This window comes from Mobula hypostoma, chromosome 5 (assembly GCF_963921235.1).
Source record: "Mobula hypostoma chromosome 5, sMobHyp1.1, whole genome shotgun sequence".
In the NCBI taxonomy this organism is placed as follows: Eukaryota; Metazoa; Chordata; class Chondrichthyes; order Myliobatiformes; family Myliobatidae; genus Mobula; species Mobula hypostoma.
In genome coordinates this window covers 79037628-79055553 of record NC_086101.1, presented here as the reverse complement: position 1 = coordinate 79055553, position 17926 = coordinate 79037628, and the positions used below count along the sequence as shown (strand labels likewise).

At 41.5% G+C, this 17926-nt stretch overlaps 1 protein-coding gene across 1 annotated transcript in view; it reads left to right on the top strand.

The window, feature by feature from the left end:
• The first annotated feature begins 611 nt into the window (after positions 1–611).
• Positions 612–17926, top strand: part of LOC134346844 (kinesin heavy chain) — a 146359-nt gene continuing 129044 nt past the window's right edge. The window contains exon 1 of the mRNA XM_063048589.1: positions 612–1137. Coding sequence (XP_062904659.1) covers positions 1009–1137 — 129 coding nt within the window. The 5' untranslated portion in view covers positions 612–1008. The remainder of the gene's footprint in view (positions 1138–17926) is intronic.

The following is a 17926-nucleotide window of genomic DNA, read 5'->3' as shown; positions in this document are numbered from 1 at the left end:
AAGGGAGGAGTGAGGGATTGAGAGAAGATGGGTGAAGGACGGAGTGAGGGATAGAGAAAAGGGGTGAAGGAAGGAGTGAGGGATAGAGGAAAGATGGGTGAAGGGGGAGTGAGGGATAGAGGAAAGATGGATAAAGGGAGGAGTGAGGGATAGAGAAAAGGGGTGAAGGAAGGAGTGAGGGATAGAGGAAAGATGGGTGAAGGGGGAGTGGGATAGAGGAAAATGGATAAAGGGAGGAGTGAGGGATAGAGGAAAGATGGATGAAGGGAGGAGTGAGGGATAGAGGAAAGATGGGTGAAGGGAGGAGTGAGGGATAGAGGAAAGATGGGTGAAGGGAGGAGTGAGGGATAGAGGAAAGATGGGTGAAGGGAGGAGTGAGGAGGGGAGGCGAGAGATAAAGGAGAGATGGATGAAGGGAGGAGTGAGGGATAGAGGATGGTCAGCTGGTGAACCGAGCTCTTGGGGCGCTTATTCACCCGGCAACCCAACCACTGCAGCTGTGAGCGCCATTGGCTGGGACCGCATTCCCATGACCTTCAGTATCGCGAGAGAAGGCGGACGAGCGGGCGCTGAGGTAATGTCGTGATGTCAGCGAGCCCCGCGGACAGACGGGGAGCCGGAGCCGGAGCCGAGCAGAAGGTGCCTGGTGCTGATGCGGGATGGCAGCGAGGAGCCTAGAATGCAGATGCTGAACCGACTCGAACAGTTGTCTCTTCTGCAGGAGCACCCACTGGTTGACCTTGAGAAATTAATGCATCACTCTTGAAGTGTTTTACCTTCACGCCAGTATCAGTTTATTTTCTTTTTAAATTTATATCTGTAGTCGCACATCTTGATTCAGAAATCGTAGCATCTTTAGTGACTAAAGAGGATTGCAGTGTATTGGTGTGCTGCCATGTTCAGCTAAAGGTGAAGGGTTCTTCCCGCATTCTCCGCGTTGGATCTATTCCCTTTACCTCCTCGGAGGTTTGCTGGTGATCTGCATTGTTGCTGGCAAAAAAGCGAGAGATGGCGGACCCAGCTGAATGCAGCATTAAAGTAATGTGCCGATTCAGGCCGTTGAGTCAGGCAGAAATCCTGAGAGGAGACCAGTTCATCCCGAAATTTAAGGGCGACGACACAGTCAGTCTTCTAGGGGTAGGTTTTTTAACTTGCCGTTTGGATTTAAAAAAAAACCCTCGAAAGGTTTTGTTTTTGTTGGAATTTAAGTTTTTTTTGCAGGATTTAACGAATTATATTGCATTGTTAGGAAGGACAATCGCTTTAATTCAGTCTTGATTTCTGCTGTCAATGCACAATCGGTGTGTTTGGGGCATAATGAAATGTCCAACGTGATTATGCACTAACTGGACAACGATTGCCTTGTGTTTGGTAGTTATTATTTTGATGTTATTCACTTAAACTGTGACTTAACACGATTTGATTACAGATGATCTGTGCGTTTTCTTTTGTTTAGACAGGTAACCTTTCCGACAGATCTCAATCTATAACGCTTTCATTGTTAAACCCAACTCCAGGTAACGCCATCACTAAAATCAATTGCAGTTGTTCCAACCGAGAGATTGTGAAGCGAAATCAGAATTTAAAATACCTCCATAGGGAGTGAAACCATGCGGAAAAGAACGATGCATCAGGGGCGAGAAGAGTAACTTAAATTCACTTAAGTCAAATTAGTGGAAAACGCCACATTTTCTACCGCCTTTTATTTTAGTCTGTTTGAATAGGGAGGGGAGTGGGAGATGACCATTAGCTACCGTGTGCCGGTGTAAGGATGTGGGATATTTCGCTTGGAGGAGGCGCTGCGAATTCTTTGGTGCTGCGATAAAGCGATTGTATATTTCGTCACTTTTGTGTCACTTCAGTGTGTTTTTTTTTGCAAGGACCATTGCGAACATCTCCATCATTTCTGACTGGGAGGCAGACTCCGGCGCTGGTGCAGGCTGGAATTGATCAATATGATGTCATTCAGCAGAGGGAACCGGCGCAGTTGTGCCTCCTCTGGCACTTGCTTGCACTGCTCCCGGGGAACCCACCCAGTCGCAGTCATTGTCACTTGCATCCTTTGGTTTTAATTTTGACCCAAAATTGTTTTCTCTCCCTCTTCCGGGTGCTTTTTCTTATTGCACTCTTAGCATGTTGCTTATATAAACAGATTGCGAGTTGACTGTTGGGCACTAAATGGTACTGTCGAGCCCATTCTCGAATGTGCACCTTCAGGTTGGTCGCACTGCCCTGTAATCGCGGCTGGAGAATGGGGCGCCTTTTCCTCCACCATTTTCCCCGAAGCCTTGGGTGCCTTGCAAACTATTGTCCTGATACCAATCTGAGCAGCGTGAGCCAGCCAGTAGGCGCACCACCTGATGTATCATTTCATCCAGGCTCTCTTCTGGCATTCATCTATTGTAGAATATTAATAAACTTCATCTCTATTACTCAGGGTCCACACACAGATAAAGGTGGTTTAATAGAACGGGTCCATGTTCCCTAAAAATCTCCCTGTAATTGGCATATTCTTTTGTTCCTCCCTTCTCCTTGTGTTCATTCTTAACCTTTCCAAGAGATGCACTACAATTGCTTGTGTATCATTGAGCTCTATATTATCGTCAACATTTGGGGCAAGGTGTTTCTAATAAATTTCTCATTGGATTTACTAGTGACTGTGTGGCCCCTGTTTTTGATTCTTCTTTGTAAAGCCAGTGCATAATTTTGATCTCCTATGAAGTTGCCAGATTCCTTAAACTTTTCTGAAATGTATTTCCTCAGTTTATTTCGCTCTTATGATTTTTTTTGTGCGTGTGAGTTTAATGAGGTTGAATTATTCCATTAATGCAGATCAGTTGTCTGAGCAATTTGGTCTGGGTTTCACTTCCCAACCCGGTGTTTTGTTTCATTAGGGCCGACAGGGCAGCTTACCGGGAGAAGTGATGAATGAAAACTGTATGAAAGCAAATACCATAAGACATAGGAGCAGAATTAGGCCATTCGGCCTATCATGTCTGCTCCGCCATTCCATCATGGCTGATGTATTTCATTATTTAGAGATACAGCACAAAATAAGGCTTTCAGGCCCTTCGAGACGTGCCGCCGAGCAGTCCTCCAATTTAACCCCAGCCTAATCGGGGCAATTTGCAATGACAAACTAACTTACTAACCGGTACGTCTTTAGACTGTGGGAGGTAACCAGAGGACCCGGAGGAAACTTGTGCATTCATGGCGAGGGCGTACACAAACTCCTTACTGATGACGTTGAAGTTCAACTCCAGTGCCCTGAGCTGTAGTAGCGTCACACTAACTGCTACGCTATCATGCACCATGGCTGATTTATTATCCCTCTCAGACCCATTCCTCTGCCTCCTCCCCATATCCTGACTGATCAAGAACCTATCAACCTTCACATTAAATAATTTGACCTAATTCCACCCTTAGGCTAAAGAAATTTCTGTACAGACTGGAATTACATCGTTTTTCGTACTGTACTTCCAAGGTGTTTGAAAGGGAGGAAGCAATGCATGAGGATGGTGTGTGTGAGGGAAACCATATTGACTAGTTATGTGTCTTTACCATATTGAAGGCAGTTATTGCAGCAGAGCTATACTGGATAAGCCGGAGGGTTCAATAGTGTTTGAATTACATTAACAATTCTAAAATTTCAGTGGTCTATTATGCTGCCATTCTTGTGCTTTTGCAGTAAATAACGCGACGCTCCAAGCACTATATAACTAACTTCTGAAGGCTGCTTTAAGTACAGTTTGACATTCACGTCTGTGCTGTAGAGATGACTAGTACCTCTCGGGCTTGCTCTTGCATTACTGTAATGAGTACAACTCACTGTTTTCAAACTTTAAAGTTTATTTTCCAGCTTTTTGATTCAGATTTCTAGTTAAATTAATGCATTTTATACAGTTTTTGAAAAAGTTGGTCTAACTATATTGGAAATTGAATGCACACATCACAGATAAAACATTTTGAAACAAACAGCACAAGTGGTGAGATAAATTCTATGCAACATACATCAAAGTTGCTGGTGAACGCAGCAGGCCAGGCAGCATCTATAGGAAGAGGCGCAGTCGACGTTTTCAGGCCGAGACCCTTCGTCAGGACTTACTAACTTCTATGATTGAATTTAATGTTTGAATTATTTGAGGAGAGTAAATAGCCAAGTAATCCCATTTCCTAAATAGAACTAGAACTAGGCAGCAGGAAGTGGGGGGAAAATTGGTAATAGTTTTGAGCCAGATTTTGAAGCCTGCATTGTGTTCTTTTTGAGTTGAACATACAAACTGTACGCGAACAAATGAATGACAATAGCTCCCTGCCTGGATTGAAAAAGGGTAGAAGGGGTGAATTGGTGAATAAAAAAAGCAAAAAGCCAGTGCTTAGTACATTCATGATTTTTGTTTGTCATTGTTCAGTACATAAGCATAAAGCAGAATATCAGCCAAAAGTGGAAAGGAAGCCAGACATTTTAATTCTGATTCCTATTCCTCCTGTGCCATGAGGTGGCCACCCTCAGGGTGGAGGAGCAGCATCTTGTATTTCGTTTGGGTGGCCTCCAACATGATGGCATGAATATCAATTTCTCTTTCTGGTTTTAAAAAAAAAATTCCCTCCCTCCCTCCACCAGCCCCTTCTTCTATTCCCACTCTGGCCATTCATCTTTTCTTACCTGTCCATCATTTTCCACAGATCCCTTCCCCTTTCCTTTTCTCCTAATGTCCACTCTCCTCTGCTAGCAGATTCCCTTTACCTTTCCCACCCAAGACACACAATGCTGGAGGAACTCAGCAGTCCAGGCAGCATCTATGGAGAGGAGTAAACGTTGACTGTTCTTCTCCATAGATGCTGTGTGGCCTGCTGAGTTCCTCCAGCATTTTGTGTGTGTGTGTGTGTGTTGCTTGGATTTCCAGCATCTGCAGATTTTCTTGCGTTTGTGCTACCTTTCCCACCCACCAGCCTTCATCTATCACCTTCTAGCTTGTCTCCTTGCACTCCCCCTCCCCCGTCTTTTTATTTTGGGACCTTCTCCCTTCCTTTCCAGTCCCGAAGAAGGTCTTGGCCTGAAATGTTAACTGGTTTTTCATTTCCATAGATGCTGCCTGACCTGCTGAGTTGCTCCAGCATCTTGTGTGTATGTGTGTGTGTGTGTGTGTGTGTGTGTATGTATGTGTATATATATTATAATATGTGATTAGCTGATTTACCAATGGAAGATATCTGGAAATTAGGTTTAACATGGTATTCAACTGATGTTCATTGTCCTGTATGCAAAGGCAAAATGTTGAACCCTTTCAAAATTTATTCCCTAAACTACTGAAAGATAGAAGACCAAGCTTGATGGCAAATTTCTGAAAAGCGTAAAGACATTAATTTCCTCTTTTGTACATTTTGTTCATAATTTACCGTAATTTTTATGTCTCACACTATACTGTTACCAAAAAGCAACAAATTTCACGAGATATGTCAGTGATAATAAACCAGGTTCTGGAATTTCAGTTACCCCACGATGAAGATGTTGTCAGTGTAAATGATATCGAGGTCACTGGAATCACTGTTGGAAAGTAAATTGGTCTTGGAGCAATTCAAGCAGCACTTTTGAGAAGCTCAGGGTCAGCATCCTACATCAAGGGAGCTAGGGCTTTACTCTTTGGAGAGGAGGAGGATGAGAGGAGACATGATAGAGGTATGCAAGATATTAAGGGGAATAGATAGAGTGGATAGCCAGCGCCTCTTCCCCAGGGCACCACTGCTCAATACCAGAGGACATGGCTTTAAGGTAAGGGGTGGAAAGTTCAAGGGGGATATTAGAGGAAGGTTTTTTACTCAGAGAGCAGTTGGTGTGTGGAATGCACTGCCTGAGTCAGTGGTGGAGGCAGATACACTCGTGAAGTTTAAGAGACTACTAGACAGGTATATGGAGGAATTTAAGGTGGGGGGTTATATGGGAGGTAGGGTTTGAGGGTTGGCACAACATTGTGGGCCAAAGGGCCTGAAATTTGCTGTAATATTCTATGTTCTATGTTCTATCAAATACAAAGTGGGACTCCCATATCCAGTGTACTTCAAGATGAAGGACCAAGCAAAAATACAAAAGCTTGCATCAGAAATAGAGGGCTTAATGGAATGTATTTAAGTGTAAAAGTAAAATTAAAATTGGAAATTAAGAAGGAAGAGAGAACATATGAAAAGCATGGGCAAGTAACATCAACAAAAGTCCAAAGATGCTTTTTACTGTGCTTAATCAAGCAAGATGACTTGGGAGTCTTTTAGGGTGGAAAAGATAAGCTAGTATGGATATAGAAGGAATATTTTCCAAAAGACAGTGATATTGAACAAGTGTGAAATATTGAATGGAATTAACATTATCAGGAAAAAAATTGCTTTCTCTGGAAGAGATGAGGCTGAGGAAGGACTGATTTGAGGCCCTAAAAATTACAGTAGATCTATAAAGCTTTTCTCTGCAGATGGATCAAAAAAGAGAGGCTATTACAAAGTGTAATGGCCATAGAGGAAATGAGGTTTTTTTTAAACCAGGTTAAGGATAATGGAGGCAGCGAATATATTATTTAAAACGTATTGGGATATAAAAGTGAATTGGATCTAGTGCTGGAAACTGGAATTAGGCAGATGTAGTTTTGTTTTGACCAATGCAGATACAAAAGATTGAATCTGAAAGGGCTCCTTGAGCCTTTATTTTGCAAATGGTTCTATTGCAATGACATTGAAGTGTTTGCAGTGGTTCTCCATTAATTGCTTCCTACCTTTTGATCATTCCCGCTGTAATCCTGGCTATCTGGGGAACTGTTCTTGAATTACAGTCCTGGTCCTGTGGGGAAGACAGCGGATACAGTCAAAAATGTAGAAACTATAAACCAGGAAAGTCGGTTCAGCTTGAAGAAGCAAGAGATCATTTGTTGGCACAGGCTTTGGGATGTAATGGAGGTAATTTGAAAGGCAACCGTAAAGACCAAATAGCAGATGAAATACTTAAATGCAGTCATTCTGCAAAAGAATGTATAAAATAATTCAGTAAATTATCCTTAAGGAACAAATTTGTCATTATATCTTTTTGTTGTACTTTGTGTTCTCTTTTCATGTTAGAATATTCAACAGACAGATTTTTTTCAATTATGCTTTCTTCATGGGGAAACATGGATCTATTGTGAGAAACGAACTGTGACCTATGGAGCCTCAAATTGCACATCACAAGAAGCGAAAATTCCCCTCCCCCGTGTGAATGTTTATCTGTAGCCGACTAATCCACTTAAAATAAAAAAAAGTAAAATTGCAGGCACCTTTTGTGTATCTTGAAAAGACTGAGTTTGCATGTAAAGAATAAAATGTCACAGCAGGCTTCTGCCGGTATGAAGCTGTTGCTGTGGAGACCGCAGAATGCATTGAATTGTAAAGTGAGTGAATGAGTGTGGGGACACTTTTTTTTACCTCAGCATTCATTTGAAAAGTATTGGGTTTTAATAAATCTGTACTGGCTTCTTATAAACACAAGAAATTCTGCAGATGCAGGAAATCAAAGCGACACACACAAAATGCTAGAGGAACTCAGCAGTTCAGGTAGCATCTGTGGAATCGAATAGTCGAAAATTTAGGCCGAGACTGTTCTTCAGGACTGAGAAGGAAGGAGAAGATGTCAAAATTAAAAGGTTGGAGTTGGTGGGGGCGGGGGAAGGAGGATAGATAGAAGGTGATAGGTGAAGCCAGATGGGTGGGAAAGGTAAAAGGCTGGAAATGAAGGGATTTCGTAGAGGAGAGTGGACCATAGGAGAAAGGGAAGGAGGCAGGGACCTGTGGAAGTAATAGGCAGGTGAGAAGAGGTAAAAGGTCAGAGTGGGAATAGTGGAAGGGTGGGAGAAAAATTTTTGAACTGGAAGGAGAAATTGATATTCATGTCATCAGGTTGGAGGCTACCCAGACTCCATAAGGTGTTGCTCCTCTACCTCATCTTGGCACACGAGGAGCAATGGACTGGCATGTCGAAACGGGAATGGGAACCAGCTTCTTATGTTCGTATGGCTATTAGATCTTTAGCTTGTCCCACACCATTTAAAAATCAAAGCTAGTCTAGTCACATAGATTATATGAACTCCTTGCGCTAATCAAGGCCTTTCTGATCAGTTGGCTTCAGAGGGGCTGTTGGGAGATTGCACCCAAGTGTACTTGTTATGAAAAGGCATCATCCCAATGACATCCAGGTTTTCTGATTGTTGGAAGATCCCCTTGATGTAATGGAAGTTTCCGGTCTACACCTCATTAACCCTGCTGAAATGGCCATCTCATTTCAACATGGGGAGAAACCACAAAATGCTACCAAATACTCAGCAGCTTGGGCAGATATGTGGAGAATAAAAGAGTTGATGTTTCACCCCGTAGTAACATTGTTGCTTTCTCCTTGGCTGCTGCCCGAGCTACCATGATCTGCAGCTTTCTTCTCCTTATTTAAGTACTGTATGGAGTTTGCTTGTACATTCTTTTTACCATGTGGATTTCCTCCGGGTGCTTTGGTTTCCTCCCACAGTCCAAAGGTGTACTGGTTAATTGGTCATTATAAATTGTCCTGTGATTAGGCTAGCATTAAATCTGGATTATTGGGCCCAAATACAATTATAAATCTGGCAACAAAGAGGCACAGGCTGTAATGAAGTCTAGTTTGGCTTTAGAAAACACTTTTAACCTATTCTTCCTGTAAAGAATGGTTACCACTATGATTGTAATTTCTGTAGCTGCTTTGACTATGTAATGCTCTTTAGTAATATTCTTCTTCAAGTAAAACTTCCAATAAAAGTACAAACAAGATTATTTGCTTTTGTATCATAATGAGCAGATTAATAAGGCAAAATATTTTCTACCTAATCTGCATTGAGCATTCTAGTAAAAAGTAAACCCTTTTACAAACCTACTAAATCTTTGGCAGTGTACTATTTAAGATTCAAGGTATGACATTACTAGGGATGAAAAGCAAATATGTTTACAAATGCTACAATGGTTAAATAGTCAAAATAATTGTAGGTCTTGTTGCCAATGCTCGATCTCTTTATTTGAACGAGCATGTTTTAATTATTTCTAGAACCTGGTTATTTTGCTGTCGAGATTCTGGTATGTACTCAAGAAATTTTGATTTGCCAGTAAAACAGTGTTTACTGAATTAATTCGAAACTAATCAGAGCTATTTCAGAAAAAATGCATACTCTCGCTCTTGGAAGAGACTCTGTCTTGCTCACTCACTCTTGGCCTTTATTAAATATCAATTGCCTTATCTGATAATGAATAAAATATAATGGTAAGGCTTGGGTGTCTACAGCTTGTCAACATTGGGGTAAACACTGCAGCTGGCTGGTGCAGAAAGTTGGAACCGTACAACCAAAAATTGCAACTAACTGGGGTAAAGTGATATTACTTCCGGTTGCATGGTTTCAACTGCATATTTATTAACTTATTGCTTGGATAGCTGACACTTTATACTGACAAGAATTTTATATGTTCTACCCTTTTAAAACTTATTGGCTTTGGTTCCAGAAAGTTTTGGAAATAATCTACTGATGGAGCGGTTTAATAATGAGCATCTTCTGTGGATCGATTTTACTACAGGAAAAGGAGAAATCGTGAAAAATTTGTGGAGATTAGTTAGATTAAATTTACATCTGCATTAAAGCCAAATTGGACCTTGTGTAGCAGCCTGCTACTTAAAAGCTGAGTCTGTTATTGACCTCTACCAAGTATAACATTGAGTCTGATGTCTGCTGTGTATTATGTTGGTCTAGCAATTAGTATTCCTTTACAGCAGTGTCTTTGTGGCTGCTCGGAATGTGTACAACTACTCCAGACATCCTGCACTTGCGATAACAATTTTTGTGACAATACATATGGTTTAAAACTCTAATTACAATGAACAAGAAAATGTCTCATTGATTCTGCTATCAGATGTTTTAATTTTCTATCAGAAATGGTCTTCTGTTTGAAATTTATCAAGCCTTCAACTTTGTGCATAGTTAATTCGAAGAGTAACATGAGTGATCATTTTGTGTTGGTTAGATGCAAAGAAGAACAACCCTTCTAACTTCAGACATTTTGTTTTGGTCACCCATTACAGCAAGTTTGCACCAAAACATAACCATTTTATTATATTTTAAAAATTGGCTGGAAGCCCCTGATTTGATTGTTTCACAACTTGACACTAGGAAGAGGATGATAGTGCTGCAAGCTGTTTTCTTCATTTGCCGCAAATGTTAGGCCTTGGGTGAGACAACCAAATCTTCACACCTGTTGGTGAAATTATTGCAGAAATCTTTGACTTACCATTACTCAAGCTTCCCTTCAATTGGGGAATCGTACCGAAGCTGGACTTTCAGATTTCTCAAACACAGATTCTGCAATTGCTGGAAATACAGGGCAACACACCTCTAATCCATGTGGGGAAAAGTGGCTTGCTTTCTACCCTCATCATCTTGTCTACCTTAGACAGGTTCCCCAGCTGTCTACTCTGCTTCAAGGTGAGATGGAGGCAGGCACTAAATCTAAGGAGCATCTCTAGCATGCACTTGAATCAACAAGGCGTCAGAATCATGTTTATTGTTGCTGATATTATTATGAAATTTTATGTTTTGCAGTAGTGTAGAATGTAAACATAACAAACTACTATAAATTACAATATAAAAATGTAGTGCAAAAGAGGAATAGTGGGGTAGTGTGAATGTATTCATGGACTGTTCAGAAATCTGATAGCAGAGTGGAAGAAACTGTTCCTGAAACATTTGTGTATGAGTCTTCAAGCTCCTGTAATCTCCTCCCTGATGGTAGTAACGCGAGGAGGACCTGCAGATAATGAACACTGAGTTGAACTGAATATGCCTAGACTCTTTGGATGTAGTGTTTTATAGTCTGTGTTTCTCACTTCCTTTTTCTGTTGCTGTTTGCGTGATTTGTTTCTCAGTGTGCGTAGGAGAGGGTCGATGTTTATTCTTTGAACGGGTTCCGTGGCTCTTCTGGGATCTGTGACTGTCTGTGGGGAAGACTAATCTCGGGGTTGTATACTGCATACATACTTTGATAGTAAATGTAACTTAAATCTTTGTCCTGCATGGTGGGTGCTGCCTTTCTGAGATACCGCAAAAGCACCAAATGGGACTAGGATGGATAAGCACAATGTTGGATATGGACGTGGAGGGCCAGGTTTTATCTATGAAAACAAACTCTACTAACCCAGTCTCTTGTCCTTAACTTGAATGCTTCATCTGAGGCAACATCTTGGTGAATCTCTTCTATACCCTGTCCAGTCTGGTGGCGATAACATCAGAGTACTTTAAACAAGAGTTTCATGAAGTTGGTTATTCTGTGTCCCAGCTAATGAAGGCAGGTATTCTGCATTGTTCGTTCGTTTTGTGCTGTGTCGTCTGGCATAGGCGATCATGGCCAAAATTGTTTGTGGCAGGTTTGCCATTGCCCTTTTCTGTGCTGTGTCTTACAAGATGGGTGGCCCCAGCCATTATCAATATTCTTCAGAGATTGTCTGCCTGGTGTCAATGGTTGCATAACCAGGACTTGTGATACGCACCAGCTGCTCCCATGGTTTCACATAACCGGCTCGGGTGGGGTGGGGAGAAGGTTTAAGCAAGTGCTATACCTTGCCCAAAAGTAACTTGCAGGCTAGCGGAGGGAGGGAGCTCCATACACCTTTGGTAGAGACGTATCTCCATCCTGCCAGCCTGATATCCTGCATGCATTCTTTAATTACCTTATCGATCTGTGCTGCTTCCTCATGGACCAGTTAGCTTGTCCACCAAGGTCGCTTTGTTCCTTTGCATTCTCACTGGGTGACTTGTTAGCCATCACTAAGTGCATCATCAGACGGGATTAAATTCTCTCTGTCCTTGCCAACTCATCAATATCATCATGTGGTCCTCAATATTAGCAGCACCACCAAAATTTGTGTCACCTGCAAAATTACTAATCTTAGCTCCATATTCAATTCCAAATTATTAATGTGTACTTTATAATGAATTCTTAAGTGACTCAGCAGCAAAACTCATGATACATTAGTGTTCATTGACTTCTAGTAACAAAAATCACCCTTTGCTTCCAATTACCTGGATCCCATATATTCAGGCTTTCTGGAACTCTCTTCCATGAAGGGCCAAGTTGAAATTCTTACCCTCAATGTACTTTCAAGTGAAGTCAAGTCACTTTTTATTGTCATTTCGACCATAACTGCTGGTACAGTACAGAGTAAAAATGAGAAAAATGTTTTTTAGGACCATGGTGCTACATGAACAATAGAAAAACTAAACTGAACTATGTAAAACAACACAAAAACTACACTAGACTACAGACCTACCCAGGACTGCATAACGTGCACAAAACAGTGGAGGCATTACAATAAATAATAAACAAGACAATAGGCACAGTAGAGAGCAGTAGATTGGTGTCAGTCCAGGCTCTGGGTATTGAGGAGTCTGATGGCTTGGGGGAAGAAACTGTTACATAGTCGGGTCGTGAGAGCCCGAATACTTACCGAACTTTTGCCAGATGGCAGGAGGGAGAAGCGTTTGTGTGAGGGGTGCATGGGGTCCTTCATAATGCTGTTTGCTTTACGGATGCAGCGTGTGGTGTAAATGTAATGGCGGGAAGAGAGACCCCGATGATCTTCTCAGCTGACCTCACTATCAGCTGGAGGGTCTTGCGGTCTGAGATGGTGCAATTTCTGAACCAGGCAGTGATGCAGCTGCTCAGGATGCTCTCAATACAACCTCTGTAGAATGTGGTGAGGATGGGGGGAGGGTGGTGGTTGGGAGATGGACTTTTCTCAGTCTTTGCAGAAAGTGGAGACGCTGCTGGGCTTTCTTTGCTATGGAGCTGGTGTTGAGGGACCAGGTGAGATTCTCCGCCAGGTGAACACCAAGAAATTTGGTGCTCTTAACGATCTCTACAGATGAGTTGCTGATGTTTCGCAGACAGTGGTCGTTCCGTGTCCTCCTGAAGTCAACATCCATCTCTTTTGTGTTGTTCACATTCAGAGACTGGTTGTTGGCTCTGCACCAGTCTCTTAGCTGCTGCACCTCCTCTCTGTATGCTGACTCATCGTTCTTTGCTACTACTATGAAAAATTCAATCAGGTGTTGAGGAACTGAGTGGTAGGGAAAAGTTGAATGGGTTAGGGCTACCTTCCCTGGAGCGTAAGAGAACGAGGGGAGATTTGATGGAAGTGTACAAAATTATGAAGTGTATAGATAGGGTAAATGCAAGCTGTTTTTTTCCCACTACGGCTGGGTGAGACCTGAAATAGTGATTGTAGGTTAAGGGTGAAAGGTGAAATGTTTAAGGGAGAACATTGGGGGAAACTTCTTTACTCAGAGGCTCAAACACGAGGAAATCTGCAGATGCTGGAAATTCAAGCAACACACACAAAATGCTGGTGGAACGCAGCAGGCCAGGCAGCACCTATAGGAAGAAGTACAGTCGACGTTGCAGGCCGAGACCCTTCGTCAGGACTAACTGAAAGAAACTGTACTTAGACTGTACTTCTTCCTATAGATGCTGCCTGGCCTGCTGCGTTCCACCAGCATTTTGCGTGTGTGGCTTTACTCCGAGGCTGGTGGGAGTGTGGTACGAGCTGCCAGCGGAAGTGGTGGATGCAGGTGTGAGCTTAACATTTAAAGGAAATGAGTGGGAAGGGGTGTGGAGAGGTGCTGGTCGATGGGACCAGGCATATTGATAGTTCAGTACAGACAAGGTGGGCCAAAGGGCTGACTCAATTTTACACAGGACTTCCCCTGAGAAGGCCATGCTGATTATTTTTCTGTAATACTTGCCTTTCAGAGTGTAAGATAATCTTGTTCCTCAGAATTTTTCCATCAGCTTACCTACCACGGATATTAAATGTACTGGCTCATAATTACCTGGCTTATCCTTGCTGCTCAAATAACAAATAACTATTTTCAACTAACAATTCCACATTCACTGTTGAATGGTCATCTGGTTCCTCGCCTGTGACTACTAAAGATTTAAAAACCTCTGCCAGAGCCCCAACAATCTCTTCTAGCGCAGCCTGGGATTGATCTTACCAGGCCCTAGGGATTTAATCACCTTGAAGCATACTAGGACATCTAATACCTTAAACTTTTTAATGGAAACCTTGTTCTAGAATTTCACTTCCTTACTGAATTTATCAATATATCATCCTTCTCCTTTAGAAGTATTCATTAAAGATCTCACCCACACCCTTTGGCTCCAGGCACTGGTTGTTCCTTTTGGTCATAATGGGCCTTACTTTATCCCTGCTAATCTTCTTGCCTTTAATGTCCTTAAATGCCCTTGAATTTTCCTTAGTTCGGTTTGGTGGTGACGTTTTATACTCCCCTCCTTGCCCTGCTATTTCTGTATTCCTGAAGGGTCTTCCCCTACTGTTAGTTCTCTTAGCTTGCCACATGCCTCTTTCTTTATCCAAATCTCTATCCCTTGATATCGAAGAATGCTTGGACTCGTTGGCCTTGCCAACAACTCCTTTACAGCATCAAGGTGGCCCTGTATTCTCACTTTTTAACAACTCCCATTTTATAGACTCCTTGTGATTATCCGCTCCCACTCTACTTTTGCCAGGTCCTGTATTATAACGTTGACCACTGCAACCTTTGCCCTTTTTCAGAACTTCAATTTCTAACCATCCTCACCCTTTTCCAGAACCACTTTGAAACTTACTGTATTATGTTTCCTATCTCAAATGCTCTTTGAAGGGTGCCCTTTTGGCCAGCTACACACAATACTGTGCAAAAAGTCTTAGGTGTGTGTTTGTGTATATTTACATTATATAATATATATGATACCTAAGACATTTGCACAGAACTGTGTTTGTCATTGTGAAGCGGAGGACGAATGTGTAAATCTGGCAGGATAAAAGATGTTGGGAATGGTGAGGGTTGAGCACTGTGGGGGAGGTGTGGGATAGATGGCGGAGGAGCGCCAGGGTTGAGGGGTTGGCATGGGTGCAGACACACCAATCCCTGAGACACCAGGCAAGGTTATTCAATTCCAATTGATTTATTGAACTTTCCAGATTGTCTTTCTGGTGCTTCCCGCTCCCTCACCACTCCCTTCCCCTTTTCCCAACCATGATTCCCTTCTCCCTGCCCCCATCCCACTCTCAGTCCACAAGTAGAGACCGATATCAGTATCAGATTATCATCACTCACATATGCCATGAAATCTGTTTATTTTTGTGGCAGCAGTACAGTGCAATATATAAAATTACTACAGTGTTGAGCAAAGGTCTTGAGCACCCTAGATATATGTGCCTAAAACTTTTGTTCAGTGCTGTACCCTAAAATGAAGTTTAGTTGGATGCATTTTATTCTTCTGCTTCCTTAAATTCTTTATTTTTAAAGTGGGATTAGATGATTTTTGTTTTGCACAACATACCAATGTAAATTCTTTTGTGATGTTTATATATTTCGAAGTTGCAATTCTGCTTTTTTAAAAAAACTACTTTTTTTATATAAAAATCAAAATTCCAACCTTTATTTTTGCATTTTACTATCTCCATTTAAATTCCTCATCCTTATAGACACTAAATCCTCTGCATTTTTTTAGTGGTAATGTAGTAGTTGAATTTTTCAATACATAGGCTGATCCACAGAGCCTAGACTGGTTTCTGCTCACCTTTAACTGCTCTGGAGTCGTCATGTAAACAATGGTATTTGCTGATTGAGTTACATCTGAGGTGTGAGCAGACATTCCATTGAACTGAGCTGAGATGACATTTAGAAGACAAGGAGAACCATTGCTGTAGGCAGCAGGAACAAAGATAAACAAAAGGAGAAATTGTTTGTTATACACTGAATGGATGAATTTGAATTTAATCAGATGTAGGAAAATAATTTTAAAAATGCTTTGAGAGTAGCTACTAAGGGCTAATGGAAAAATATAGCTGAACTGAGAGTTATTATTTGACCAGTGTTGCAATCTTGATAATGTGAAAAACAGTGGTTCAATTGACATGTAATTGTAATGAGTAGAAATTTAGAAATGAGTTGACAACCCATGCTATAAGCTACGAGTATGGGATTGTAGACTGATCCTCCCATGTTAATACTTTTCATGGGAAATACTGAAACTCCATTTCACTTCATATAATAGTTCCATGTCATTTAATAATCGATCGTCTGTCATTTGAGTAATACCTTGAGATCGTTTGCATCCAGATGAACAGGGAGCAGTTTGCTTCCACGTCTAAGTCAAGCTACTTCATCTCTTTATAAACTGTGCTGGGTCAGCAGTCTAGATTATTTACTGAAATCTTATTGATATAAAATGGTTTGTATGCATGGATGTTGCTGTATTTTTAGTTTTGGACTGGCTGGCTGTTCTCCTGAACTAAGGTTTGTTATTGAAAATCTCGTCTAATCTAGTTTGCCAAATTGTGTAAAACCTAACATCTGCAATGAAATCTGAAATGCTTCCCACCCATCTTCTCTACCCACTTTAATGGTGTATTTGAAATATATGTTTAATAAGTAAGTTGAAAGACATTTTAATGGAAAATGTTAGGAATGCTTAATGGACATATTGATCTCATCCAAGTGTTAACATTTGCTAAGAGAAACATTGTCATTATGGATAATTTATTTACCCATAACAATTTTATTTAGCCCACTTCTTGATGAGCATACTTAAATTGAATATAGTAATTATACCTGAAGTCATAATCATTTCCATTCTGACATTGTGCCAAGATGAGGCCACCTCAGGGCAGAGGAGCAACACCTTGTATTCCACCTGGACACCCTCCAACCTCATGGTGTGAATATTGAATTCTCCTTCTGGTAAACAAATTCACCCCTCCACTCCAATCCCCACTCCCCACTCTAGCCATTTATTTCTCATCTGCTTATTACTTCCCACTGGGTCCATCCTCCTCCTCTTTTTCCTGTCATCCACTTTTCTTTACCATCAGATTCTTTCTTCTCCAGCCCTTGACCTTTCCCACCCACCTGGCTTCACCTGCCACCTTCTAGCTAGCCTCTCCCCCCCCCCCACCTTTTTATTCTGACATCTTCCCCATTCCTTCTCAGTCCTGTAGAAGGGTCTCAGCCCAAAACATCGACTGTTTATTCATTTCCATAGATGCTACCTGACCTTCTGAGTTCCTCCAGCATTTTGTGCATGTTGCCCTGGAGGCATAAGCCTGTAAATCTTGCATGTTCTTCTGTTAACTTTACTTTCAAGTGGATATTTGACTGAGTCTTCACCGCGGGACCCCTCAAGATGAGCATGAACTTCACCAGCTACTCTTTCATGTCCATGGTGATTATGCTAGAAGTGAGTCAGCGGACTGCTTCATATTGCAGAGGACAGCAACATTTTGTTGCATTGTGCTGTAAGCCAAAGGATAATTGACCTGTTTCCCATAAAAGTGCTATCCAGACTGTTTGAGTGCAGTATGATAGCAGTTGTTCCAGTCAATTAGTGAAAAGTCCAGTAGATAAAGACTCAGCACATGTACATTGATCATAGTTCTGTGCTCTTAAGTAGCTGACAAGCTTAACTGAAGAATTTTCAAATGTTGATAAATCATTCAATATAAAATCAAGTGGTGATTCATTTCAGGCATCTGAGTTGTGTTTTAACAGGAAATATAGTTCTTCCTTGGACTGAAGATTCATCGACTTGCTCGTCTTTGTTCTACTGTGAATGCCTGCAAGAAAATGAATCTCAGAGTCATATATGGTGACATATATGTACTTTGATCATGTTTACTTTGAACTTTGTATAGTATTAAAATTTGCACTCATTAGTGAGACAGAGAGCCTGTTGAAATGTCGAAGTGTTGGGATGGACAGTAGTTTTTGATGGATTCTAGATCATGGTCTCTGGGGCTTTGCTATTGCATGGTGGATGGGGGTTCTGATGCTTTTGCTGGAGTAAG